This window comes from Delphinapterus leucas, chromosome 12 (assembly GCF_059928025.1).
Source record: "Delphinapterus leucas isolate spDelLeu-1000000601 "Yukka" chromosome 12, BTC_Dleu_Yukka2, whole genome shotgun sequence".
Taxonomy (NCBI): Eukaryota; Metazoa; Chordata; class Mammalia; order Artiodactyla; family Monodontidae; genus Delphinapterus; species Delphinapterus leucas.
Window position 1 is genome coordinate 64588921 of NC_143140.1, and position 23590 is coordinate 64612510.

At 41.4% G+C, this 23590-nt stretch overlaps 1 protein-coding gene across 1 annotated transcript in view; it reads right to left on the bottom strand.

Moving 5' to 3' along the window:
• The window catches only part of SAMD3 (sterile alpha motif domain containing 3), a 44179-nt gene that overhangs the window by 14802 nt on the left and 5787 nt on the right, over positions 1–23590 (bottom strand). Inside the window, exons 5-7 of the mRNA XM_022562830.2 lie at positions 10485–10670; positions 10146–10230; positions 4740–4907 (exon numbers count right to left, since the gene is read on the bottom strand). Coding sequence (XP_022418538.2) covers positions 4740–4907; positions 10146–10230; positions 10485–10670 — 439 coding nt within the window. The remainder of the gene's footprint in view (positions 1–4739; positions 4908–10145; positions 10231–10484; positions 10671–23590) is intronic.

A 23590-nucleotide genomic window follows, 5' to 3' on the forward strand; every position in this document is an offset into this window, starting at 1 on the left:
TAGGAGAATATCTCTGACTTAGGGCATGGGAAGGACTGCTTCCTACAAATTAACAAGAAAAAGATGCCAACCCATTAAAAACTGGGCAATGGATCTAAAGAGGTAATTTTCTAAAAGAAGAAACTCAAAAGTCTAACAAACACATGAAGAGATGCTCAGACTCATTAGTTATCAAGGGAAATGCAATCACAAGAATCAGATTGCCCTTTATACCTATTAGACTTGGCAAAACTCACAAGGCTGGCTAGTGCCAAGCAATGGCAGGAAGACAAGGATATGCAGTATTATGGGAGTGAGACTAACAAAATCATTCTGGAAAGTAATTGGTCAGACTAACTACATGCATGCCCTCTGCCCCATCAGTTCCACTTCTTGGTGGACAAGCCAAAGGAATAACACACAGGTGAGTCCATAACCAGACAGGTATAATGGCATTCTCTGCAGTACAATCCGTTGAGGGGCTTGAGGCAAGGGCTTGTAATAATCGTTACAATCATGGGCTAGAAATATACATAGTAACACGAATGAGTCTTAAAGAGTGTCGGTGAAAAAGTGAAACACGAATGAGGTACAGAGTACCATTTTCACTGGGTCAAATATGTATAAACCCAAAATCATAGTACACATTTTAGAACACCTTACAAACAAGAAGATACAGATGAAACACAATAGAAGAATTGCTCAAGAGCAGAGGTGGGGAAGAGGGCAGAGAAGAACGAGCACAAAAAGAAATGAATAGGGCTTCCCTGGTGGCGCAGTGGTTGAGAGTCCGCCTGACGATGCAGGGGACGCGGGTTCGTGCCCCGGTCCGGGAGGATCCCACATGCCGCGGAGCGGCTGGGCCCGTGAGCCATGGCCGCTGAGCCTGCGCGTCCGGAGCCTGTGCTCCGCAACGGGAGAGGCCACGACAGTGAGAGGCCCGCGTACCACAAAAAAAAAAAAAAAAAAAAAAAGCGAATAGAACAAGAGAAAGGCCTGGCACAGAACAATGACAGTAACGTGCCATGAGGTGAGGAGTTTGATTCACTCAACTTTAACACCTGAGGTTTTGAACAAAAATAATACAGTACAAAGTTAATTCCACTACTCTGCATGCAGCTCCATACAATTCCTGTAAGCTTTTAAAACCAGTGTGTCTTCATCATTTAAACAGGACAATGTTTTCAGCAACTTAAGAAATTACTCAGTTAAGATACGAATGAACTTATTAACAAGACAGAAATAGACTCACAGATATAGAAAACAAACTTATGGTTACCAAAGGGGAAAGGGGGTGGGGGAGGGATAAATTAGGAGTTTAACAAATACACACTACTATATATAAAATAGGTAAACAAGGACCTACTGTATAGCACAGGGAACTATATTCAATAGCTTGTAATAAACTATAATGGAAAAGAAACTGAAAAAGAACATATATATATGTGTGTATATATATATAACAATCATTTTGCTGTACACCTGAAACACTGTAAATCAACTATACTTCAATAAAAAAAGAAATTACTCAGTTAATTCTGTTTTGAGAATCTAATTATGTCTCCATTTATAAATACTAGAAGAAGTATAATAAAAGGCAATTAAGCAAAGGAAACAGATTTATCAATTCACAGGGCTACAAGTTGCTTGGACCTAAAGCTAAAAGTCAGATGCATAAGAAGCAATGTCACTTATGTTGCATTTGACAGCATGATTTACAAGCAGCAGTGACATGAGGCCGTGAGGTTGGCAAAAGATTTTTAAACATTGCACTTAAAACCAGTATTTTGTAGGACTGATCCGGAAACAGTCTGGTATTCTGACAAGTATAGCCATCTGCATACCATGGTTATAAGTTTTTTTAAGAGCAGAATATGAGGAACCCAGGCATTTTTAAGACTCACGGGTGGATGCTTTGATGCTGCTGAAGCTTTGGGTTTTGTAGCACAGTTTAAGCAGTGCCACGCTGACCTTGGAGATTGAGGGAGGAGGAGGGTTGGGGACAAAAGATCTGTGACCTAGGCTCAAACTCACACAAATTCTGCAGCTGCTTGGTTATCTGCAGAAGCCCACGTGACAGGACTAAGAAACACACTGTCCTTCGCTGAGGCATCTACCATCAGTTCTTTGGTAAATTCCTTCCAACCACCAAAGGACAAACAACAGAAACAAAACAAATGAAAAATCTCTTCCTCTGCCTTACTCCTTCCCAAAACCTTCCTCCAGTTTAGCCAAACCCACTTCCCTGCCTTTGAGGGAACGGCCTGCCTCCTGGCTTCTTGCCTGCATCAATATTTTCCATCTCTACAGCACAGGAGATAACTTTTTTCCTATATTATGGAAATGCTGTGCCCAGTCAAGAAATTTTAAAAGACGTGAAAGTTGTCACAGTGTATCTTAATCCAACTACCTTTAATTTTCAGAAATCACAAAGACATTAAAAAGGAGCTATCAGAAATTCAAAATGAAGCCCAAAATAATTTAGGCAATTCATCTGAAGTCTAAAATCCCATGAGATAAGTGGTATATTCAATGGATTTGTCCCTCTACTCTTCTTAGTGTTTTTCCATTTGCTTAATCACCATGGAGGGTACAAAACACAGAAACACACTGTAATGTAATATTCTAGTGTAAAATTTTCTCCATCCTGTAAAGCTTTTGGCTTTACAGAACATGAGGTCATAAACAGGGATGCTACAGTGTTTAAAAGAATCAGCAATTTGTAGCTCCATTTGAAGAGGGAGGAAAGTAAATCCTTACGAATTAGATTTGCTTGGCAGGAAAAATGTTGCCTCTTCAGATGTGAACAAGGACCTCTTTTTGCCCCAGTTGGCAGGAAGGTCAAAACTAAATTCTGTTGCAACTTAACTCATCTTGGGCCCTGGTACATTCAATCCCTGTTCTTTTTGTAGCAAAGACCCCTGCATGGGCCTTAGTAGGATTTAATTTAGAATTCTGGCACGTCTGCGAGACTCCAAGATAGGAACAACAAAAGGTGTAGTTACATGAAGAATTGAGGTGGTTTTGAGAAAGAACGGAAAGATGATTGTACAAACTGGGTCAGTGATGACGTGTCAACATAGGAGAGGAGCTGCCATTTAGCCTGTGTCCCTCAGGGTGGCCTGTGACCCCCTGGGCTCACCCTTGCTGGGGATAAGTGCTACTTTTCCGATTTTACCATTCATCCATTCCAATGAATTTTGGTGGGACGTGCATCAATTTTGGTGGGATGTGGTGGGAAAGAAAGAAAACTGAATTTGTAAAATTTTAATTCATTTATAAAGGAACTCCATTTGTAGTATATGGAAAATCACATATTTTGAAAATATGCACAATATAATTATGTTCCTTTACAAAGTGGCTTTTTATCTTAAGAATATAAAACATATTTTTAAATGAACGTAATTCTATCTTATCATGATTTTAGTTTATAATTGGAATATTGCAGTTGAAGTTTCTATAAAATTACACTAAATTTAGGTAACTTTCATCTGTCTTGTCTTTTCATCAAAGAGCAGACATAAAATTATATTATCTTAACTGGCTGTCATTTGAAAATCTCTTTGATTTTGTAATTATATATAAAATTATATAAAAAAACTATAATAAGGTATTTCTTTTTATGTATTTATTTGGATCTTTTAGTTGCGGCATGCGAACTCTTATCTGCGGCATGTGGGATCTAGTTCCTTGACCAGGGATTGAACCCGGGCCCCCTGCATTGCAGTGTGGAGTCTTAGCCACTGGACCACCAGGGATGTCCCAATAAGGTATTTCAAAATACTCCTTCATCTAAAATTTTTCTTACTTCTAATGTTGGGATGAACGGTTTACAAAATATGTTAAAAAATATTCCCATCCCCTGGTGCTTGTAAGTAGTGATGATAAAATTGAGATGATCTGACAGGTTGCTCTATTAATATCAAATAACTATACCAGCTGAAGAAGAAAATAGAATATTTACACCAAGTACATTCACTAACATAAATGTGTCTGTAGTGAAAAATTATATTTACATATTCATGTTCGATTGATGTGAAAATGGATTTTGGGGAGGACATGAGATTTAGCTTCTATAACTTGATAGTTTGGACATCCTTCCTAAGGAGCTCAATCTACTTTATTAGCAGGGGACATTTTTGTTTCTGAGAACACTTGGGGGCTGTGAGGTAGATAAGGAATATTTATAGAATTTCAGATAATTAGGACCCACGTGAACAGTATGTACAGCAAACCCACTGCAGAGGGAGGAATCTCCAGGCCCTGCCTGGGGCCCTTTGCCTGTAGCTCCTCATGGCCGCCTCTGTACACAGCGAGAACAGTATGGGGTTTTGGACCCATGCATGTGGATTAGCTTCCACCCTGAAACCTTGAAACCAGAAGCAACTTGACCCCTACAATATGAGTATCAAAAACACTTTCTGTAGCAATAAGAACAGCAAGAATACAGGATACATTTTAGGATGAGAGGAAAAGAAATTATTCAAAGATCCAGAACTTTAGGGTTTCTCCAGGTTTTTTGAAGATTGTGAAAGAATAAACTTGCGATGTTCAATAACACTCTCTGCTCCGTTTTTGGAAGTCCTCTTTTGGAAATATTCTCATTCACAAAAACAAAACAGATTTTTTTTTTTTGGTTTCTGACCCACACCTCAAATTTTCAAAAGGATATTTTAATTCTTTTAAATGCTAGTATTTATTATCCCTTAATCAATCAACCAACCAATACATTGTCAGAACAATTAAAGATTCAAACTTACTTTTATCTGGACAATTTTAATTTCATCAAATCTTATATCAGCGAGAGATTTCCTTGTCTGGCCTCTTCGGTGTCCAAATTTACACTTATTTCTCATCACTTGTTCATCATCTTCTATGGGTCTTCGAACATATTTAAAACGATCTTTGAGGGCTCGTTTCCATAAAAACTGTGTAAAATTATAAAACAGGGCAGTTAATCTTCAAAGAGATTGGAATAATCCTATATAAACAAAATCTTTGTCTACCACCTTTGGGCTTGAAATTATTTTCCCATCACTGTAATAGAAATAATATATCTGTTCTTCTATTTATCCTCACAATAATCTTGTGATAACACTATAAATATATACATATATTGATATTTTGTATAGTACATAGCTATATATGTGTGTGTGTGTATGTGTGTAGTTATATACAATGTCATATAGCTAAATATACTAGCTCTTGAGTCTAGATTTCCTAATTCCTAAAATTGGATACCTTCCACTTTAGTGTCTCCACAATGCACTCCACTTTCCTGTTGGATTCTAGAAAAGAACGGATACTGGCTCATGCATGTGTGGACCGACACGCTTTCTTTAAATGCATCATCAGATGGAGCAGCCTGTGCGACAGAGGAGAGGAAGAGACGGTGCCATTTGGGGAACTGCCAAGAGCTGTGCATGGCAGGAACAGAGAGCTCAAGATGCGGAAGGGTAGACGATGTAGAAAAGAGAGAAGTCAGCCCCATCCTGAAGGGCATGGTTACCCCAAAGGTAATCTGGAACCAGATCCTTTCAAACCCCTCTCTGTGGACAGAGATGTTCTCTTCTAGAGCAATGGTTCTCACAATTCTTGGAGGATCTGTTAAAACACAGGTTGCTGGGTCCTACCCTCAGAGCCTCTAGTTCAGTAGGTCAGGAGCAGGGCTGAGGATCTGCATTTCTTCCAAGTTCCCGAGGGGCGATGCTGATGCTGCTTACCCAGACTCTAGAGATTCTGCTTCAGCAGGTCTGAGAGGAGCCCAGATGTCTGTATCCTTTAAAGCTTTGTAGAAAGTGGCTGCAGAGCTGGGTTAGGAAGTCCTCTTAGGCCACATTGAGTGGGAAGTGTGGATGGTCAGACTGTGCTCTGGGAGAATCTGTCTGGCATGTGGACAGCTTGGAAGACCAGAGACATGTTTAACAACTTGGGGACACACCTGGGCTTCTTCCTCAACACACCAACACTGCTAACATTCTTTCCCTCTGCTGGGCCTTTGGTTTTGGCCTGAAAAGCTCTGTCCCTCTCCTCGCCTACCCTGCTGGTATCTAGGTAAAGCTTGCTCTGTTTCCAGATCTCAGCTCAGCCATCACTCCCTTACAGCCTCCCTAACAGTTCACTTCCCTTGGTTTTCAGGCTCACCTTTCCTTGTCAACACTTATCACACTGGTAGTTTACCCTCATCTATGTGATGATTTTGTTTCTTTTCTTTTTTGTTCTTTTCATTCTTCCTCTATTCAAATTTCCCCTTCCTTTCTTCCTTCCTTCCATTCTTCCCTTCTCCTAGGCTGTGAGCACATGAAGAAGGTCTTGAGTCTACTTTGCTCACCAAACCCAGCACAGTGCTTGGTGCATCTTGGAAACTATAAACACTAGATGCCTTGTGTCTGTCCTCTGTGAAGTACATGGATCCAGGTGCTGAGCAACAGACTAGAAGCAAGACTCTGAGTCTTGGACTTGCTTGGTAAGTATTTCACTGTGTGAGGAGTGGCCAAACCTGAGCCTCAAGGCTTCTTTTCAGGCCCTCATCTTCCCTGCAATGCCATGCACTTGAATAGGCCCAAGAGTGGGTGCAGGGAAAGAAATGGCCATTTGTAGCTACACAGGCCCATATTTGCCTCCTATTCTTGGCCACTAGATGGGTTAAGTCACTGGGTGACTTTGGGCATATCTTATGAGCTCAGGCAAATGGGAATGCCACTGAGATCATGTTAGTCCAGTGTCTGGCACTTAGATTTTGTCATTCCCGGTTCCTCGGTTTAAGTCTCAATAAGAGCTATTCCCTGCCCCTGAGAAACCACTGGGACCTAAGTTGGAAAGACCCAGGATCCTGGACTAGCTCCAGTACGTATTAGCTAAGAAATCTTCAACAAGTAATCCCTCAGCCTTAGTTTCTTTAACTATAATGGAATAAGAAGATTAGTCCTGTCAACTGCACTGGGTTAGGGGGAGACTCAAATGAAGAGCTACTGCATGGAAGACATTTGTAAACTAAAGTGCTGCTCATAAAACCCTTGGCAGCCCTGGTGAGGAGTACTGGGGCTTGGGGGTTGGGAAGGCAGCTTCGGCCCCAATTAAGCGCCTGGGTATGTATGAGTCAGAGATGCTTCCTCACCTCCCACAGGCTTGTGGGTCTGGACACTGCCGCTGCTGTTTTACAACAGCACAGAAATAATGGATGGCTTGTGTTTTTCTTAGCCCTGAAATCTGAACTAGTACAAATACATTTTTTCCCCCTCATGTTTCCCACAGCTCTTAAGGGTTTCTACACCTGCGGATTTGTTGGGAGGTATCACAGCAATCAACTGCTAGGACAGTTTTAAATCGCCAATGTCTTCTTTCCAGCCTCTCCCTTCTCTCCTTAGTAAGTATCGGATAGGGACAAAAAAAGGGCCAGTCAATGCAGTGGTCCACATGAGCACTCGATCAAGGGGTGCGCCCTGAGCATCTGCTACCTGCGTGGCACAGGGAATTCCTGACACAGATGCCACAATAGAGAATCTTTTTGTCATTGAACAGTCATCCTTCTTCTCCATGCTTTTCCAGCTAGAGGGGGTGTGGAAAGAGCTACATAGACACAGCTCTCCTCCAATCACTCTGAAATAAAACACAACCCTGAAGTTATGGCCTCCTGAACGGCTATGTGAAAAGTCCACACATCACCAGCAGATCTTCCCCTAACATTGTAAAGCCAAATATAATCTTTAGAAAATATTTAGACAAACCCAAAATGTGAATCATCGTACAAGGCAACTGGACTAGGCTTGTCCAAAAAAAAAGTTAGGGAAACTATCCTAGAGACAAAAAGAAATTAAAGAGACATAGTAACTACATGGAATGCATAATCTTTGATTAGATGTTATAGCCAAAAATCCATTTTAAAACTTTGTTCAATAATTGAAGAAACAGGGATATGGATTGTATATGATATTATGCAATTATTGTTAATTCTTTTGGTATAAAAATGGTATTGTGGTTAGGTAGGAGATTGTCCTTATCCTTATAAGATATATGCTGGGGTATTTAGGAGTGGCAACTGTGACTTGCTTTTTTTCAGATGCTCAGTCAAAACAAACAAATAAGTATGAGAAAGGAAAAGTAAATGTGGCAAAATGGTAATACCTAGTGAATCTAGATCAGTGATTTTCAATCATCGGAGATTTTGCCCCCCGCCCAGGATACATTTGGCAATGTTTGGAGACATGGTTGGTTGTTACATCAGTTTGGGTGAAGGGGTACTATTCACACTTAGTGAGTGCCAGGGATGCTGCTAAGTATCCTACAAGGCAGAGGACAGCCCACACCACAAAGAAGTATCCACCCAAAACGCAATGCTGCCCAGACTAAGAAACCTTGAGCTACATAAAGGGTATATGGCTGCTCACTGCAGCAGTCTTTCAACTCCTGTGTAGATTTGAAAACTTTTGAAATAAAAAGTTGAGAATATCAGTATCTTGTAATAACCTATGGTGGAAAATAATCTGTAAAAACTATATATACATATAAATATAACTGAATCACTTTGCTATACATCTGAAACTAACACAATATTATAAATCAACTATACTTCAACTAAAAAAAGTTGAGAATAAAGTTAGTCCTAAAAATGACCAAATGCTTCCTTGCTGTGTGCATGCTCTCTCGCTCTCTCTCTCTCACACACACACACACACACACATACACACACAGTGTGTATCTTGAAGACACACACTATGTCTTCAAGAAAGTACAGCAAAAAATTTTTCTCAGAGATATTTGCTATAATAAGGTGCAAAAGACATCTATCTTATTTAGATAAGACTACCAATGTATGCGCATACAGCATATAGAGATATAAGGACTAATAGACAGCAAATCTTATGTACACAAAGCTATAATTCCCCACAATTGTCCCTTAAATCATATAGTTCCAGTGTCACAATACACTCAATTTTTTTAACCATCTTAACTATTTTTAAGTGTACAGTTCAGTAGAGTTAAGTATACTCACATTGTTGGGCAATGGATATCCCAGGCTTTTAAAGCCAAGAGACTTGCAGACCCAGAGAACAAAGCTTGTATTGAAACCTCTAGAGCAGTGTTTCCCAGCCCTGACTGCACATCGGAATCATCTGGGGAACTTTAAGGTGCCAGGGTCTCTTCTCCAGAACAACTAAACCAGAATCTCTGGGGATCCTGATGTGCGCCCGAGTTGAGAACTGCTGCCCCAGAACACCTCCAGGATCTGTTTTTGTCAGAACAGCAGAGATGTGAGAGGGCCAGGTGAGGCTGCAAGTCAAGACCTCAAAAGCAGACCACTTCTCCACTGGGTCTAAACAAAGGCAAGAACCACTTTATTGATGAAAGCACTGATGTAGGTGCAGTCACAGCCTTCTCTTTCCACGCATCACATCTCTTAAAGATCCTTCCTAGAGACTCATCTTTACACATGAGCTTCCAAACAGCTTTCAGAGAGAGACAGAACAATGATGACATAGAGAGAGAAAGAAGATGAAGAAGGATGAGGAGGGATGAACAGGTGGCACACAGCGGATTTTTAGAGCAGTGAAAATAGTATAGATATACATGATACAATAATGATGGACACATTTGTCTAATGGCATAGAATGTACTATGTTAAGTGAAACTTAACGTAACCTATAGACTTTGGGTAATAACGATGTGTCAGTATAGGTTCATCTACTGTAACAGATGTACCCCTCTGGTTGGGGATGTTGATAATGGGAGAGGCTGGCATGTGTGGGTCCAGAGGGAGATGGGAAATCTCTGTACCTTTCACTCAATTTTGCTGTGTACCTAAAACTGCTCTAAAAAATAAAGTGTGTTTTTTTTTTTTTAAAGAAGACAAAGGAACACAGAGAGACACAGAGAAGTCATCAAAAAGAACAGAGCTGGAGGGGATAGAGAGAGACAGAAAGAAAGACCAAAACTTAGAACAAAACAGGGACTGACAGCAAGAGACAGAAGAGACGGCCAAAGGAACAGAATCAGAGAGAGACCAGACACAGTCAGAGAAATTGACAGAGAAAGAGAAACAGACAGACCCAGATAAACAGACAGAAAGACTGAGGAAAGGGGAAAGAGGCATGAGATTACTGGACAATACAAGGTTCTTATTTTAAGAAATGTTGAGAGCAACAGAAGGGCTCCACATTGTCACTTACAAAGCCACAGCCGTCCTCATCCAGGAAAGGGTGGGCCTGCAGCAGGGCGTTGACCACGTCGTTATACTGCTGGGTGGTGGGGTACCTGTTCGGTGCGACAGGGAGGATATTTTTCAGTTTAAGAAGCCCACGTTCCTCCTCCTAAGATGAGTCTAAATTACATTCATTTTTCTTCAAATCGTTCTATATGACAATGTAGACATTCAAATATTGGGCAACGTTGGACTTACTACCAATATGTCATGCAAAATCTGAAGAGAATCGGTTCCAAAGGAATTCAAGTCTACTCTGAAAACACACCCTCTACCGAAGCAGCAAGTCTGCCCTGTTATTACTCACAGCGAGCCTTCCAGATACTTCGTCATGTCAGCCTGGAGAAACTCAATAATCCGTATCCTCATGCTGTGATCAGGACACTTCTGTTCTGCTAACATGCATTTGACATCACGAGGAAACTCTGGTAAAACATAGGACTTAGTCCATTGTAAGGCTTTATTCCCTGTTAGAACCTGTTTCACATTCCTTCTGTTAAATAAAAACACACACAGAGTGAAATTCTGCTTCAAATATATGCAACTTATTAATTCTCTACACCCTGAGAACTTATGATAGAAACCACTTTCTTGAGACCTAAATATATGGAAGTCATCAATCCATCTTCCATCCAATCATCTACCTGCAAATGTTTGAGGCCTCATCGGGTATCTCTGTTTTCTTTCCCTTTGCACACACACGAATACTTGTCATCCTGGAGAAAAATGTCATAACAGTATAGACTATAGAATAAAGTCTGAGGTTGGAAAGAATATTGATCCATATATCTTGAAGAGTTAATATGTAATGCATAGCTCAAGACTAAACAAGGTATCTAACTAAAAAAGAGTAAATTGCAATTCAGCAAAGCAAATGAGGCATACAATAAAGTCTTAGCACCTGATTCAGAAAATTCTTCTAATTAACTTGTTTGGCTTCTGTTTGTAGTGAAATACAAGAGTCACTTAATTTAGTTGTTCTTGGCTATTTTAATAAGGTAAACTTGGTCTCTAAATTTAAAATAAGTATCAGATATTCTGATCCATTCAGAATAAGTTGCTACAAAAGGCTATAGAAAATGATAGCTACAGAAAGCAGATCATTTTGCAATCCATGGTTGCCTGGGGCTGGGAATGGAGTGAAGATTGACTGAAAAAAGGAGAAAAAAGGACACCAGGGAATTTTTAGGGTGATGAAAGCATTCCAAAATGGATTGTGACAATGGCTGCACACCCGCATAAATCTGCTAAAATCAACTGAGCTGTATACTTTAATGGGTGAATTTTATGTTATGAAAATTATACCTCAATAAGGTTTTTTATAAAATTAAATATCAGAACCACTTTAAAACCTTAAAGTTAGTGATTGATCCAGTGTATAAAAAGTAAAATTTCCAAGCAAGTTACCAGAGACAATAGATAGCTTTTAATCCATTTCACTAATAGGACTGATTGGAATGGAAGTGAAGTAATAGAGGCAAACCAAGCAGAAGACAAAGAAAGATTTCCTAAGTTAACTTAAGCAGGTTAATTTTCTGGTACAGGCGTGGAAGCCTTAGTAGTCCAAATAAAATTCAGATGAGCTTTGAAAGGCCAGGTTTCCTTTAGAATTTTAGGTCATATTTTGTAAGAATGCAAGAGGTATAATGAAACATGGGGAATAAAGAAAAGAGGAGAAAGAACTCTCCTCTCTTTTCATGATAAGCTCTTTCTCCTTTTTTTCCCTCTTTGGCAATAACTGCATCAGCGATGAAAATATGCCCTGGCTAAATGAGCACACCGATAATTTCAACGCTGGCTTCAGTACAGCAACAGGCTGTTCCCAGAAGAAATTTTTGCCTCAGCCCAAATTATTTTCCAGTGTTCCTCTCTCATTTCATTCATTTACTCAACCAATATTTATTGGGGGTGCACTAGGTGGCAAAAACTCTTTTACAATCCCTATTTCCTTTCCTATTCTATTCTATTATTTCTTTCTCCCATGATCTCTCCCTTATCTACTTAAACCGAGGGTGTAACGTAATGGCAAGTTTTGTTTGCTGTATTTTGTGCCTTCCCAAGATTTTTGAAAGGTGCTCAACTGTGCAGGTGTTAAACTTGGTTTCAGTACCAGATTTCAACATCTATCTCCTTTTCCTCAGGAGTTTCAAGCTAATTTAGCTGCATGACCCCTTTAGACTTGTGAGGTTGCCATGTCTTGTTTAGTACCACATCAATGGACAACTTCCACATTCCAATGCTATAAAATAAGGCTGGAGGCAATTTTTACCTTCTTGTTCCATATATTTTTTCTGTATGTCTTTTCAACATCAGGGTAGGCACTATGTATAGCATGGTCTAACTAATCAGAGTCTATTGCACTAAACAGTATGTATGTAGAGTTCATATTTGTAATAAAATAAAACTTACAATAAGGTTAAGCTGACACATATGATAATTAATAGTATTATTACTGCAGTATGTGCTAATTAAAAAAAATTATGAGGTGGAGGTTCTCATGAAAAAGCTCATTGACTGAGTGGAGTCAAGACGGCGTACTAGGAGGACGTGGAATTCGTTTCTCCTCACAACTAGGGCACCTACCAGGCACCAGTGGGGGACCACAGACACCTAAAGGGATGGGAGGAACCCCCAGTGTCCGGGTAGGATGTGGGGCGTGGGGGGAGTGCAGGAGGAGGAGAAGTGGAGGCGGGATTGGACTAGTGCCCCTGAGGGGCAGCTGGGGGAGGGGAAGGGATCCCATGCCTGCAGGGGGAAATTCGGGAACCACTGGGAGGGCAGAGGATCAAAAGGGAGCATGGCCAGGTTTCCCCTGCCCACTTGGACCCCCAGGAACCTGCTAAGATCCCAAGCCTGATCCTCTGCCCACCTAGACTCCCTCCAGCCACATGGGTCCTAAGGGAATGGGAGGGAGGGAAGGGGGAGCAAAATTAAAGGCCGGACCTCCAGGACTGGCACCCTGAGGGGTGGCTGGGGGAGGGGAGGAGTTCCAACACCCAGCGGGACCCACCCATGGTTAGGGGTCCAGGGTCAACAGGGGAGACCCTGGTGGAGACTGTGGGGGAGGCGTGTGAAGAAATGGTAAAGGAATGGGGCCAGCGCTTTCCCTGTCCACTTAGGCTCCGGGGAGCCTGTTGGGTCTAAACCCCACCCACACACCCTCACCCAGGGCCCTACCTCCAAACTCGGAACTCCACACTCCAGAGGCCCTCCTTTCCATGCACTGCCTCTCCCCTCCCATTCTGAGCAGGTCCTAAGCAGAGGCCTGGCCCCACACTCAAAGGTCACCCCCCACCTGCCTAGGTCCCGCCCCACCTTAAACCCCACCCCCTGCTTAAATTCCCCACCCATAGCCAAGGTTTTATTTTTTTCTTTATTTTTTCTTCTTTTAGACTGGGGTTCTGTTTTACCTTGTTGATTCATTGTTGTTGATACTTTTATATTTTTATTTTTCCTAATAAATCTCTTATTTTTCTAATTTTATTTTACTCTTTTTACTTTGTTAGTGATCTCTCCTTTTGGCTTGTTCCCCACCCCCACACACATACCTTTTTTATTTTATTTTTTTCCTTTTTTCTGTTGTGGTTTTATTTTACCTTGTTGCAGTTGTTTCAATTATAGTTTTATTTTTCCTGATATATCTTTTATCTTTCTAATTTTATTTTATTTTTATTCTTTGATATTGCACTGGTCCTTTTTTTCTTTCGTTCTTCCTTTTTTTTTTTTTTTAACCATGCCAGGAAGCTTGCAGGATCTTGGTTCCCAGGCCAGAGGTTGGGCCCGAGCTCCTGTGGTGGGAGCTCCGAGTCCAAACTGCTGGACTAACAGAGAAACTCAGACCCCAGGGAATATCAGAGTGAGGCCTCATGGAGGTCCTCATCTCAGCACCAAGACCCGGCTCTATCCAACTGCCTGCAAACTCCAGTGCTGGACGTCTCAGGCCAAACAAGCAGTAAGAAAGGAATACAGTACCACCCATCAAAAAAAAAAAAAAATGAAATGACAAAAAAATTTGTAACAGATGAAGGAGCAAGGTAAAAACCTACAAGACCAAATAAATGAAGACGAAATAGGCAACCTACCTGCAAAAGAATTCAGAGTAATGATAATAAAGATGATCCAAAATCATGGAAACAGAATGGAGAAAATACAGGAAACATTTAACAAGGATCTAGAACAACTAAAGAGCAAACAGTGAGGAACAACACAATTACTGAAATTAAAAATACTCTAGAAGGTATCAATAACACAATAACTGAGACAGAAGAATGCATAAGTGAGGTGGAAGATAAAATGGTGGAAATAACTGCCAGGGTGAAGAATAAAGAAAAAAGAAGAAAAAGAATGGAGGACAGTCTCCGAGACTCTGGGACAACATTAAACGCACCAACATTCGAATTATAGGGGTCCCAGAAGAAGAGTAAAAGAAAGGGTCTGAGAAAATATTTGAAGAGATTATAGTCGAAAACCTCCCTAACATGGGAAAGGAAATTGTCAATCAAGTCCAGGAAGCACAGAGAGTACCATACAGGATAAACCCAAAGAGAAACAAGACAAGACACATATTAATCAAACTATCAAAAATTAAATACAAAGAAAAATATTGAAAGCAGCAAGGGAAAAACAACAAATACCATACAAGGGAATCCCCATAAGGTTAACAGCTGATCTTTCAGCAGAAGCTCTGCAAGCCAGAAGGGAGTGGCAGGACCTATTTAAAGTGATGAAACATGAAAACCTACAACCAAGATTACTCTACCCAGCAAGGATCTCATTCAGATTTGACGGAGAAATCAAAAGCTTTACAGACAAGCGAAAGTTAAGAGAATTCAGCACCACCAAACCAGCTTTACAACAAATGCTAAAGGAATTTCTCCAGGCCAGAAACACAAGAGAAGGAAAAGACCTACAATAACAAACCCAAAACAAGAAAATGGTAATAGGAACATATATATCGAGAATTAACTTAAATGTAAATGGATTAAATGTTCCAATGAAAAGACATAGACTGGCTGAATGGACACAAAAACAAGACCCGTACATATGCTGTCTACAAGAGACCCACTTCACACCTAGGGACACATACAGACTGAAAGGGAGGGGATGGAAAAAGATATTCCACGCAAATGTAAATCAAAAGAAAGCTGGAGTAGCAATTCTCATATCAGGCAAAATAGACTTTAAAGTAAAGACTATTATAAGAGACAAAGAAGGACACTACATGATGATCAAGGGATCAAGAGGAGGATATAACAATTGTCAATATTTATGCACCCAACATAGGAGCACCTCAGTACATAAGGCAAATGGTAACAGCCATAAAAGGGGAAACTGACAGTTACACAATAATAGTAGGGGACTTTAACACCCCACTTTCACCAATGGACAGATCATCCAAGATGAAAATAAAAAAGGAAACACAAGCTTTAAATGACACATTAAAGAAGATGGACTTAATTGATAATTATATGACATTCCATCCAAAAACAACAGAATACACTTTCTTCTCAAGTGTTCATGGAACATTTTCCAGGATAGATCATATCGTGGGTCACAAATCAAGCCTTGGTAAATTTAAGAAAATTGAAATCATATCAGTCATCTTTTCCAACCACAACGCTATGAGACTAGATATCAATTAAAGGAAAAAAACTGTAAAAAAATACAAATACATGGAGACTAAACAATACACTACTAAATAACCAAGAGATCACTGAAGAAATCAAAGAGGAAATCAAAAAATACCTAGAAACAAAGGACAATGAAAACACGATGACCATGTTTGGGATGTGACTTATGGGATGCAGCAAAAGCAGTTCTAAGAGGGAAGTTTGTAACAGTACAATCCTACCTCAAGAAACAATAAACACCTCAAATAAACAACCTAGCCTTACACCTAAAGCAATTAGAGAAATAAGAACAAAAAAATCCCAAAGTTAGCAGAAGGAAAGAAATCATAAAGATCAGATCAGAAATAAATGAAAAAGAAATGAAAGAAACAAACTGAAAACTCGTTCTTTGAGACGATAAACAAAATTGATAAACCACTGGCCAGACTTATCAAAAGAAAAAGTTTCCCTCAATCTTCTAGGCTCGTCTTAGCCCTCTCCCCAGGTGGATTCTCTTCCCCACTCTCCTGCCTCTTGGGTGGTCTTTCTTGTCTGAATCTCCCACGTGGCCCGGTCCAACACTGGCCCTGTGAGTAGTCATCTTATGTCTTGGCTCCTTATCTGTTTTGATTCCCCTATGTCATTGTTGAGTTGAACAGTTTGTTAACAAAAATGTTGTAGAAAGTTTTAGGAACATTTGAGAGAGATATAAAACATTAAATGTAACATTCTATGACAGATAAACAAAGGCAGACATTACTTCCATAAACTTGTGTTTTCATACATGAAATTGAAGTGTCACATCACTAAGTCCACAAGTTTGAGATATGAAAACTAGTGGGACCCAAATGCAAGAGAGGCAGATCTGGGGATTGGAGTAGAGTCCTCTGTATATACAAAGCGTACCTAGGAATTAGATTGTGGCTGTTGAGAATTACAAAATGATCAAACACCACCGAAAAAAACGTCCCAAAGAAGTTTTCTCAGTTTCTCACCAGGCTTCAGCTGCATCGCACGTGGATTCTTTACAGAACAAAGGGCAGAGTTCACATCACACTCAACTGACTTCTGGTTGACTTTTGGAGTCGTTATGAATCATGCCTGCTTTCCTAGAATTTAGGTAACAAATGACACCTTTTTCTAGCGGCCCCAGCTTGGAGATAATCCGCTACCTTGAGGGATTGTGATGCTTTTCTAGTCTTGTAAAATGGTATTGCTTTCTGGTCCTCAAGGAAGAAGGGCAAGAGACAAGTGAGGACTTTGCTGTGAAGAACAGCCTTTCTTGCTACTGGTCTGAGTCTTCACATCTAAAGCACCACTACCATCAGCAGTAGTACCCCCACCACCGGAAGAGAAAGCAGTGACAAATACCATGCTCTCCAGGGACCTAACTGAAAGACTGTGTTCCACAAGCCTACATTCATTTTATTCTTTTCCACACCCAAGCTTGCAGACTTTATACACTGAAAATGGTATATATTGGGAAGCCCAGTTTTTATATTATCAACTCTGGAACTAAATGTCATGTAACCCCAGCAACATCTAAAAGTTTCAGTGTTTTTGGAACATAGAAGAAGAGAAAGAAAGCTAGAGGAGGCTTAGACATTTGTTTAAAGAACTTGCTATCATCTTACCATAGGACAGAAAAGGACCTCATCATGCATATCTTCAAAAGAGGGACCAAATTTCACCAAACTACAAAGTTAAACAGAAATATTGCTTCTGTGTTCTGATGCCAGTACTCTGAGAATTACCTGCTTTACTTTACCTTGGCAAGACTTTCCACTGCTAAGGAAACAAAGTAAACAAGAAGTTCTGAAAAGTCCAATAAAGAGATACATGCCAATGAGCAAGGTGAGACGCCATCTCTGAAAATAGTGAACAATGTCACTGCAAGACACGCAAGGACCATGAAGGAAATGCTGCTTTCTTGCTGCAACTGATGGTAACGACCACTACTTCAGAACATGTTTGCTCCACATTCTCAGCATTTTGATGATTGCTTTTAATTTATGTTTTACAGCTCTGGGCTATCACAGCTGCTATTTAATCTATGAGACTTCCAGAAGAATTTAGTTTCTGAAAGGCATGTGTGAACACATAATCAGGCACAAAGTAGAGGTAAAGATGTGGATGGCATCAGGCACTCTGCTGTGGCACAAACAGGCACCTCTCAAATCCTCCCGATCCTTGCTTGCCAGTGCGAGATTCAAGACCCCAGGAACTTTTGGGGCCCTGACTAATCAAGCAAAGAAGCATGAAATACATAAATCTTTTATTTCTTCCTATTCCCCAATTCTTCTTGGTATTGAGAGATGGACAAAGACCCAGAAACTTCTGGCCTTTACCCTCAATATTTACACTTTAGTAGCATGACAGTCACAAAAACAGATCTCATGGAGCTATCATGTCTGAGTCCCTCTTTCTTTTTAATTCCTCATTCATACAAAAGAAAAAGAAATGAGACACTACCTACACAATTGTTGCAAAATGGTTGAGTACTACTATGTTGTAGTTCGGATTTATCAAAATCTGGTAGTTCAGGGTTGAATGGATCTAGGGCAGCTTTTTATAATCCACCTGTATACTACTAGATTTTGAATCCTGACCTCACAGTGAACAGCATACATCCTCAGAGCATCTTCTAAACGGAGACGGAGGTGTAAAATTCACTTCTCAAATCTGGCCCAGAGTGCTGGTTTTATGTGCCTCATGGAAAAAAAAAAAAAAAAAAAAAAGACTGACAGTCTTCTCCCAACTGTGTGTCACCTAGGCTGTGGCTTGCCGGTTCCTCCACTATGTAGCATCATAAAAATAAAAGTTTCCTATTTGTAAGGATTCAAGTAAGTTGATTTATACCAGATTACCATTAAACTGGGCGGCTTAAACCATAAACATTAATTTCCCACAGTTATGGAGGCTGGATGTTCCAGATGAGGGTGACAGCAAAGCTGGGTTCTTGATAAATGCCCTCTTCCAGGTTTACAGAAGGCTGTCTTCTTGCTGTGTCCTCATGTGCCAGAAAGAGAGCTAGCTAGCTTTCTGGACTCTTCTTATAATGACACTAATCCCATCCATGAGGGGTCCACTTTCATGACCTAATTACCTCCCGGAAGTCCTCTCCCTCCAAATACCATCATATTGGGATTAGGGTTTCAACATATGAATTTTGGAGGGACACAAGCATCCAGTCTATTGTACACCTCCAGAAATGACTTGCTACTACTACACAGGGTAGTCCTAGGACAGCCTGGCATTTCTTAGGGGGTCTGTTAGAAATGCTGAATCTTGAGGCCCACCCCGACCTACTAAATTAGAATCTGCACTTTAATAAGATTCCTGGGTGGCCTTTAATTACCTTTGAGTTTGAGGAACACTGGTCTAGGGCCCTGCTATATTTTGTTTAAGTCCTCCAGGAGAATCTAATGTACAGTCACGGTTAAAAAGCACTGTCTTGTCCATTGACACAGCACAGAGGTTCCTCACCTCCCTAACAGCACCTCTCATCATTCCCAGAAAGTCCATTTCCTCTGCCTCTGTCTCTCACATTCCAAAAATACTTATTCCAAATAGAATGCCCTATTCCGTTTCAGGTGCCTGTACCTTTGCACATGCTGTTTGCTTTGCTGTGAATGTCCTTTGCTTATCTTGCTCCATCTTCCTTCAGATGAAATTCTAATCATGTTTCAAAATCCTCCCTCAGTTTTTGTGCAGACTTCCCCCAGGGGCCTTCTCCATATTCACTTCCCTGAAAGTCTTATTTATCCTTCTTCTGTGCTTTTTCTGTACCCTGTGCATATCTATTTCTGCATCTCTTTCTCAATATTGCAGTTATTAACTTATGTATCTTTCTTGTCAGACTCTGAGTTCCCCTAGGCAAGGATAAAATTGACCCCGCTTCACCCACTGTCTATATAATACCTAGCTCATGGGATATATTTAGTAACTTTTGGACTGAACGAAAGGGAAAAAGAGACTAGAAATCCAGCTTATTTTGATCTCTCCGAAGACGTCCCATTAGATTTAATGGGAATGGGCAGCAGTCAGAGGGTTATTTATCAGTCATGTCAGCCCAACTGTCCCTGATTTTGTAATTCCTGTTTGGCTGAGTGCACAGATATCTTCCACTGAAGGAAATTTCGGTTCCAGCTCGTTTCATTTGGGTCTCTGCTCAAGCATTACTTAGTCAAAGTTGAAGGACTTAACTGAAAACCCCGTCTGAAATAGAACCCTCCTGTAGCTAACACACACATATGCACATACACACACTGATCACTCTCTATCCCCCCCCTTTTTTCTTGGCATTATCGGCCTTCATAGCACTTGAACATATTTACAATGTAATATCATATGTATTTGTTATTCCCCCCACGATTAGAACGTGAACTCCGTGAGCTGGGAGGCTTGGTCTGCTCCGCTCACCCCTGTACCCTCTGTGTCTACCAGTGCCTGGCACAGAGTAAGCACTCAGTAAGTGTCTACTATGGAATGAATGAATGAATGAATCCTGACTTACGTAAGACAGCTTTAAGTCAGTATTTCCTAAGGTGTTTCCTGTAATGCTAATAGTTGTTACACAAAGAAAGAATTCTGGGCCAGACAGAGTGAAAGGGGTTTTCTTACTGTAGGACTCCTCATAGCATTTACTATGTTAATGTACACTGGGAATCTCCAATCAAGGACTAGAGTTACAATATAACACTTCCAAACACACAAACCTTAGGTATGGGGTGTTCTATACACCTGTGGGGTAGGAGATGTGGGATCCTGCACTTCACTCTGAGGGATCCTTGTTGTTTCACTGACCTGGGATTCAGCATCTAAATGTGACAATTTATCACCTACGTTGTCTTTGGTGCAATTCACTGAACCTCCCTTTGTTACGACGTGCTGGATAAGACGTGCTGCCCCTTATCTGAGCTGTGTGTGTGGCAGTGACTACAAACAATACATTAAGTGCGGACCCACTGACATTCTCCCTTCTGAGCATAGGCGGGTAGGTAAGATCACGCTACAACATCTTATAGCAGTAGCCAGACCCAGAAAAACATCATCGTTAAAATAATTTTTAAATATGAGTGAAACTGTGACTAATTTATAATTACACCCAAAGGCTGAAGCAAAATATCCGCATGCATACATTTAAAGTTCAAGCCAAGTGTTTTTAAAGTGACATTTAGGAAACCTCCACCTGTTTATCTGATTTCATGCCTTACTAGGTACTAAAAGGGAAGCAAAGAGTTTCAAATAGTGTAGAGGAAAAACGAAGAATAGCATAGAAAGAAAGTCTTTCTAAAGGATCGCCAACACATGTTGAGGATGGGACCTTAGAAGCCTTCCATCAAGAAAGGGCATTTAAGAAATTCGGTAAAGAGCACGGGATCACCTATCACCAAAGAAAACAGCACTGTGTCACAGCACCCTAGTGTTTCCTTGGGACTTGGAATTCATCCACTGGGACACACACATCTTTTCAAGGGCCAAAGTCACGTGAATGTCCTGCCTCTAGAGCCTTCTTTGACTTCTTGTCTGCAAATAATCTGGATGGAAAACACATGTTCATTTTAGGGAACTTGGGAAAAAATATCACGAGAATGATGACGGCCACCTTGTACGGTGTGATAACAGCTGCCAGGTACCTTAATTGTCATCTCACGAGCAGGTGGGTGTCCCCATCACACATTGTTCAGAGACCACCTGGAGAAAAGTGAAGAGTCGGGATTCCCACCCAGGTGTGTGAGACCCCAAAGCTGGCACTTGGTCCACCATCCCTCCCTGCCTCGTGCAAGCAGTAGCCAAGCATCAGCTTTCTAGCCTGTTATGTGTGAGTGGCGCATAAACTCCTGGAGTTTAATTCTGCTAAAAAAATTAGCATATTCAGCAGGAATTGTATCAAAAAGGTCTAAAAAGAAATTGATGCTATTCAGATATTTATCCTGTCCCATGAAGATACATTCAGTCTTTCATTGGAGCGTGCATCCTCATTTCAATTAAAAACTCCTATTTAGCCCCTGTGTGTCAGGAACTATGCCAAATGCTGTGTTTACAAGGACAAAAGGGTATGGTCTTTGCCCAGGAGGTGCTGCTAAGGAAGGAATACAAACTTTAAAGTGATCAGTTCCATTATCTAGTTTTACAAGGGAAGCAAGAGAAATGTAGAGGATAGAAGGGCTCCTTGCCTGACCTGGAATATCAATGGAGGGGCTTCCTTCCAAAAGAGGGATTTTGCGCAGTCTTCAAAAATGAGCAGGTAGGGAAGGGAAGGGAACAACACAGCCTGACCCAGGAGCCGTGCAGTAGGCTCTTAATCAACACCTGTTGAATGAATAGCACCCTAGGCAGAAGGGCAGGAGGAGGGGATCAAGGGTGGCTCCAGTGATTTTTTTTTTTTTTTTTGTGGTACGCGGGCCTCTCACTGTTGTGGCCTCTCCCGTTGCGGAGCACAGGCTCCGGACGCGCAGGCTCTGCGGCCACATGGCTCATGGGCCCAGCCGCTCCGCGACATGTGGGATCTTCCCGGACCGGGGCACGAACCCGTGTCCCCTGCATCGTCAGGCGGACTCTCAACCACTGCGCCACCAGGGAAGCTCGACTCCAGTGATTTTTAACTCACACAGCTGGATGATGGAGCCACTGTGCGAGACAGGACTTGGGAAGGGAGAGAATCTTCTGTCCCGCTCCATTCCGCAGCCCTGGACAAAGGGCAGGACCAGAGTGAAAATATTTAAAACAGGTTCCCCTGCCTTGTCCTCATCTGCCCACACATAGCTGATTGCCCAGGAGGGGACATCTGATCCACAACAGACCCCTCAGGTCCTCTTCCCCAGATGCTGAACTAAGCAACACTGAAAGGCTGAGTCTGTTGGCTGGAATGACCTGCGCTGTTTTCAGGGAGAACTTCCTCTGGAGGCAGTGCTATGGCCAGCCAGTCTGAACGGGGCAGAGCAGCCATGAGTAGTAGGATAACCCATCCTCACAGGAAGAAGCAAGGGACTGAAACAGATGAGGAAGGCAGAAGAGAGACGGAGACAGCCATCATGTGGATCCACGAGAGGGAGGGACAGCTTCAGCCCCGGCTTTCTAGCCCCAGTGCTTCTGTACCCAGGGCACTGGGTTTGAGTACATTTGTATTTCTTACACCTATATATATATATGCTAAGGCAAGGGACATGAGCTCATTTCTGGACATGTTTAACTCTGCGGTGCTTGTGGATAGTGATGGGTAGAAGGTGGTCATATAGATTAGGAGAGACTTTATGATTAGAAGAAAGATCCCAGAGTATTGGCTCTGGTTTCCAAACCCTCTTATTTCTCTCCATTTCTCACCCAATTCTGTTTTTTTCCATGCCAGACACTATAAAGAATGAGAAATACCCTGAAGCACAGGCTGTGTCTTTGATCAGCCTCGTGAAAAAAAAGGGGAATAATAACCCTGCCTGGCCAGCATCGCAGGACCACATGAGAATGGAATACCATCAGAGGGCTGAGGAAGAGAAACGACCTAGAGAACTTGTAGAAGGTGGCATCCTCATTTCCCACAGGCAGCAAGTAGGGAGAGGAAAGAAGTCCTCAGGCAAGTGGGATTACTGCCCGGAGGAGTGCTGTGTAGATGGCGGTACACTGAGTGCTTTCCAGGTGCTTCCACTGTGCTTAGCACCGAGCAGGTATTATCTGTTTTTAGGTAATGGTCCTCACAGAAGCACCATGAGGCATGCACTGCGTTCATGATTCCTGTTTTGCTGTTTGGATGCTGATTCACAGTGGTGTTAGGGTTGGACCACTGGGACGAATCATCACTCCTCCT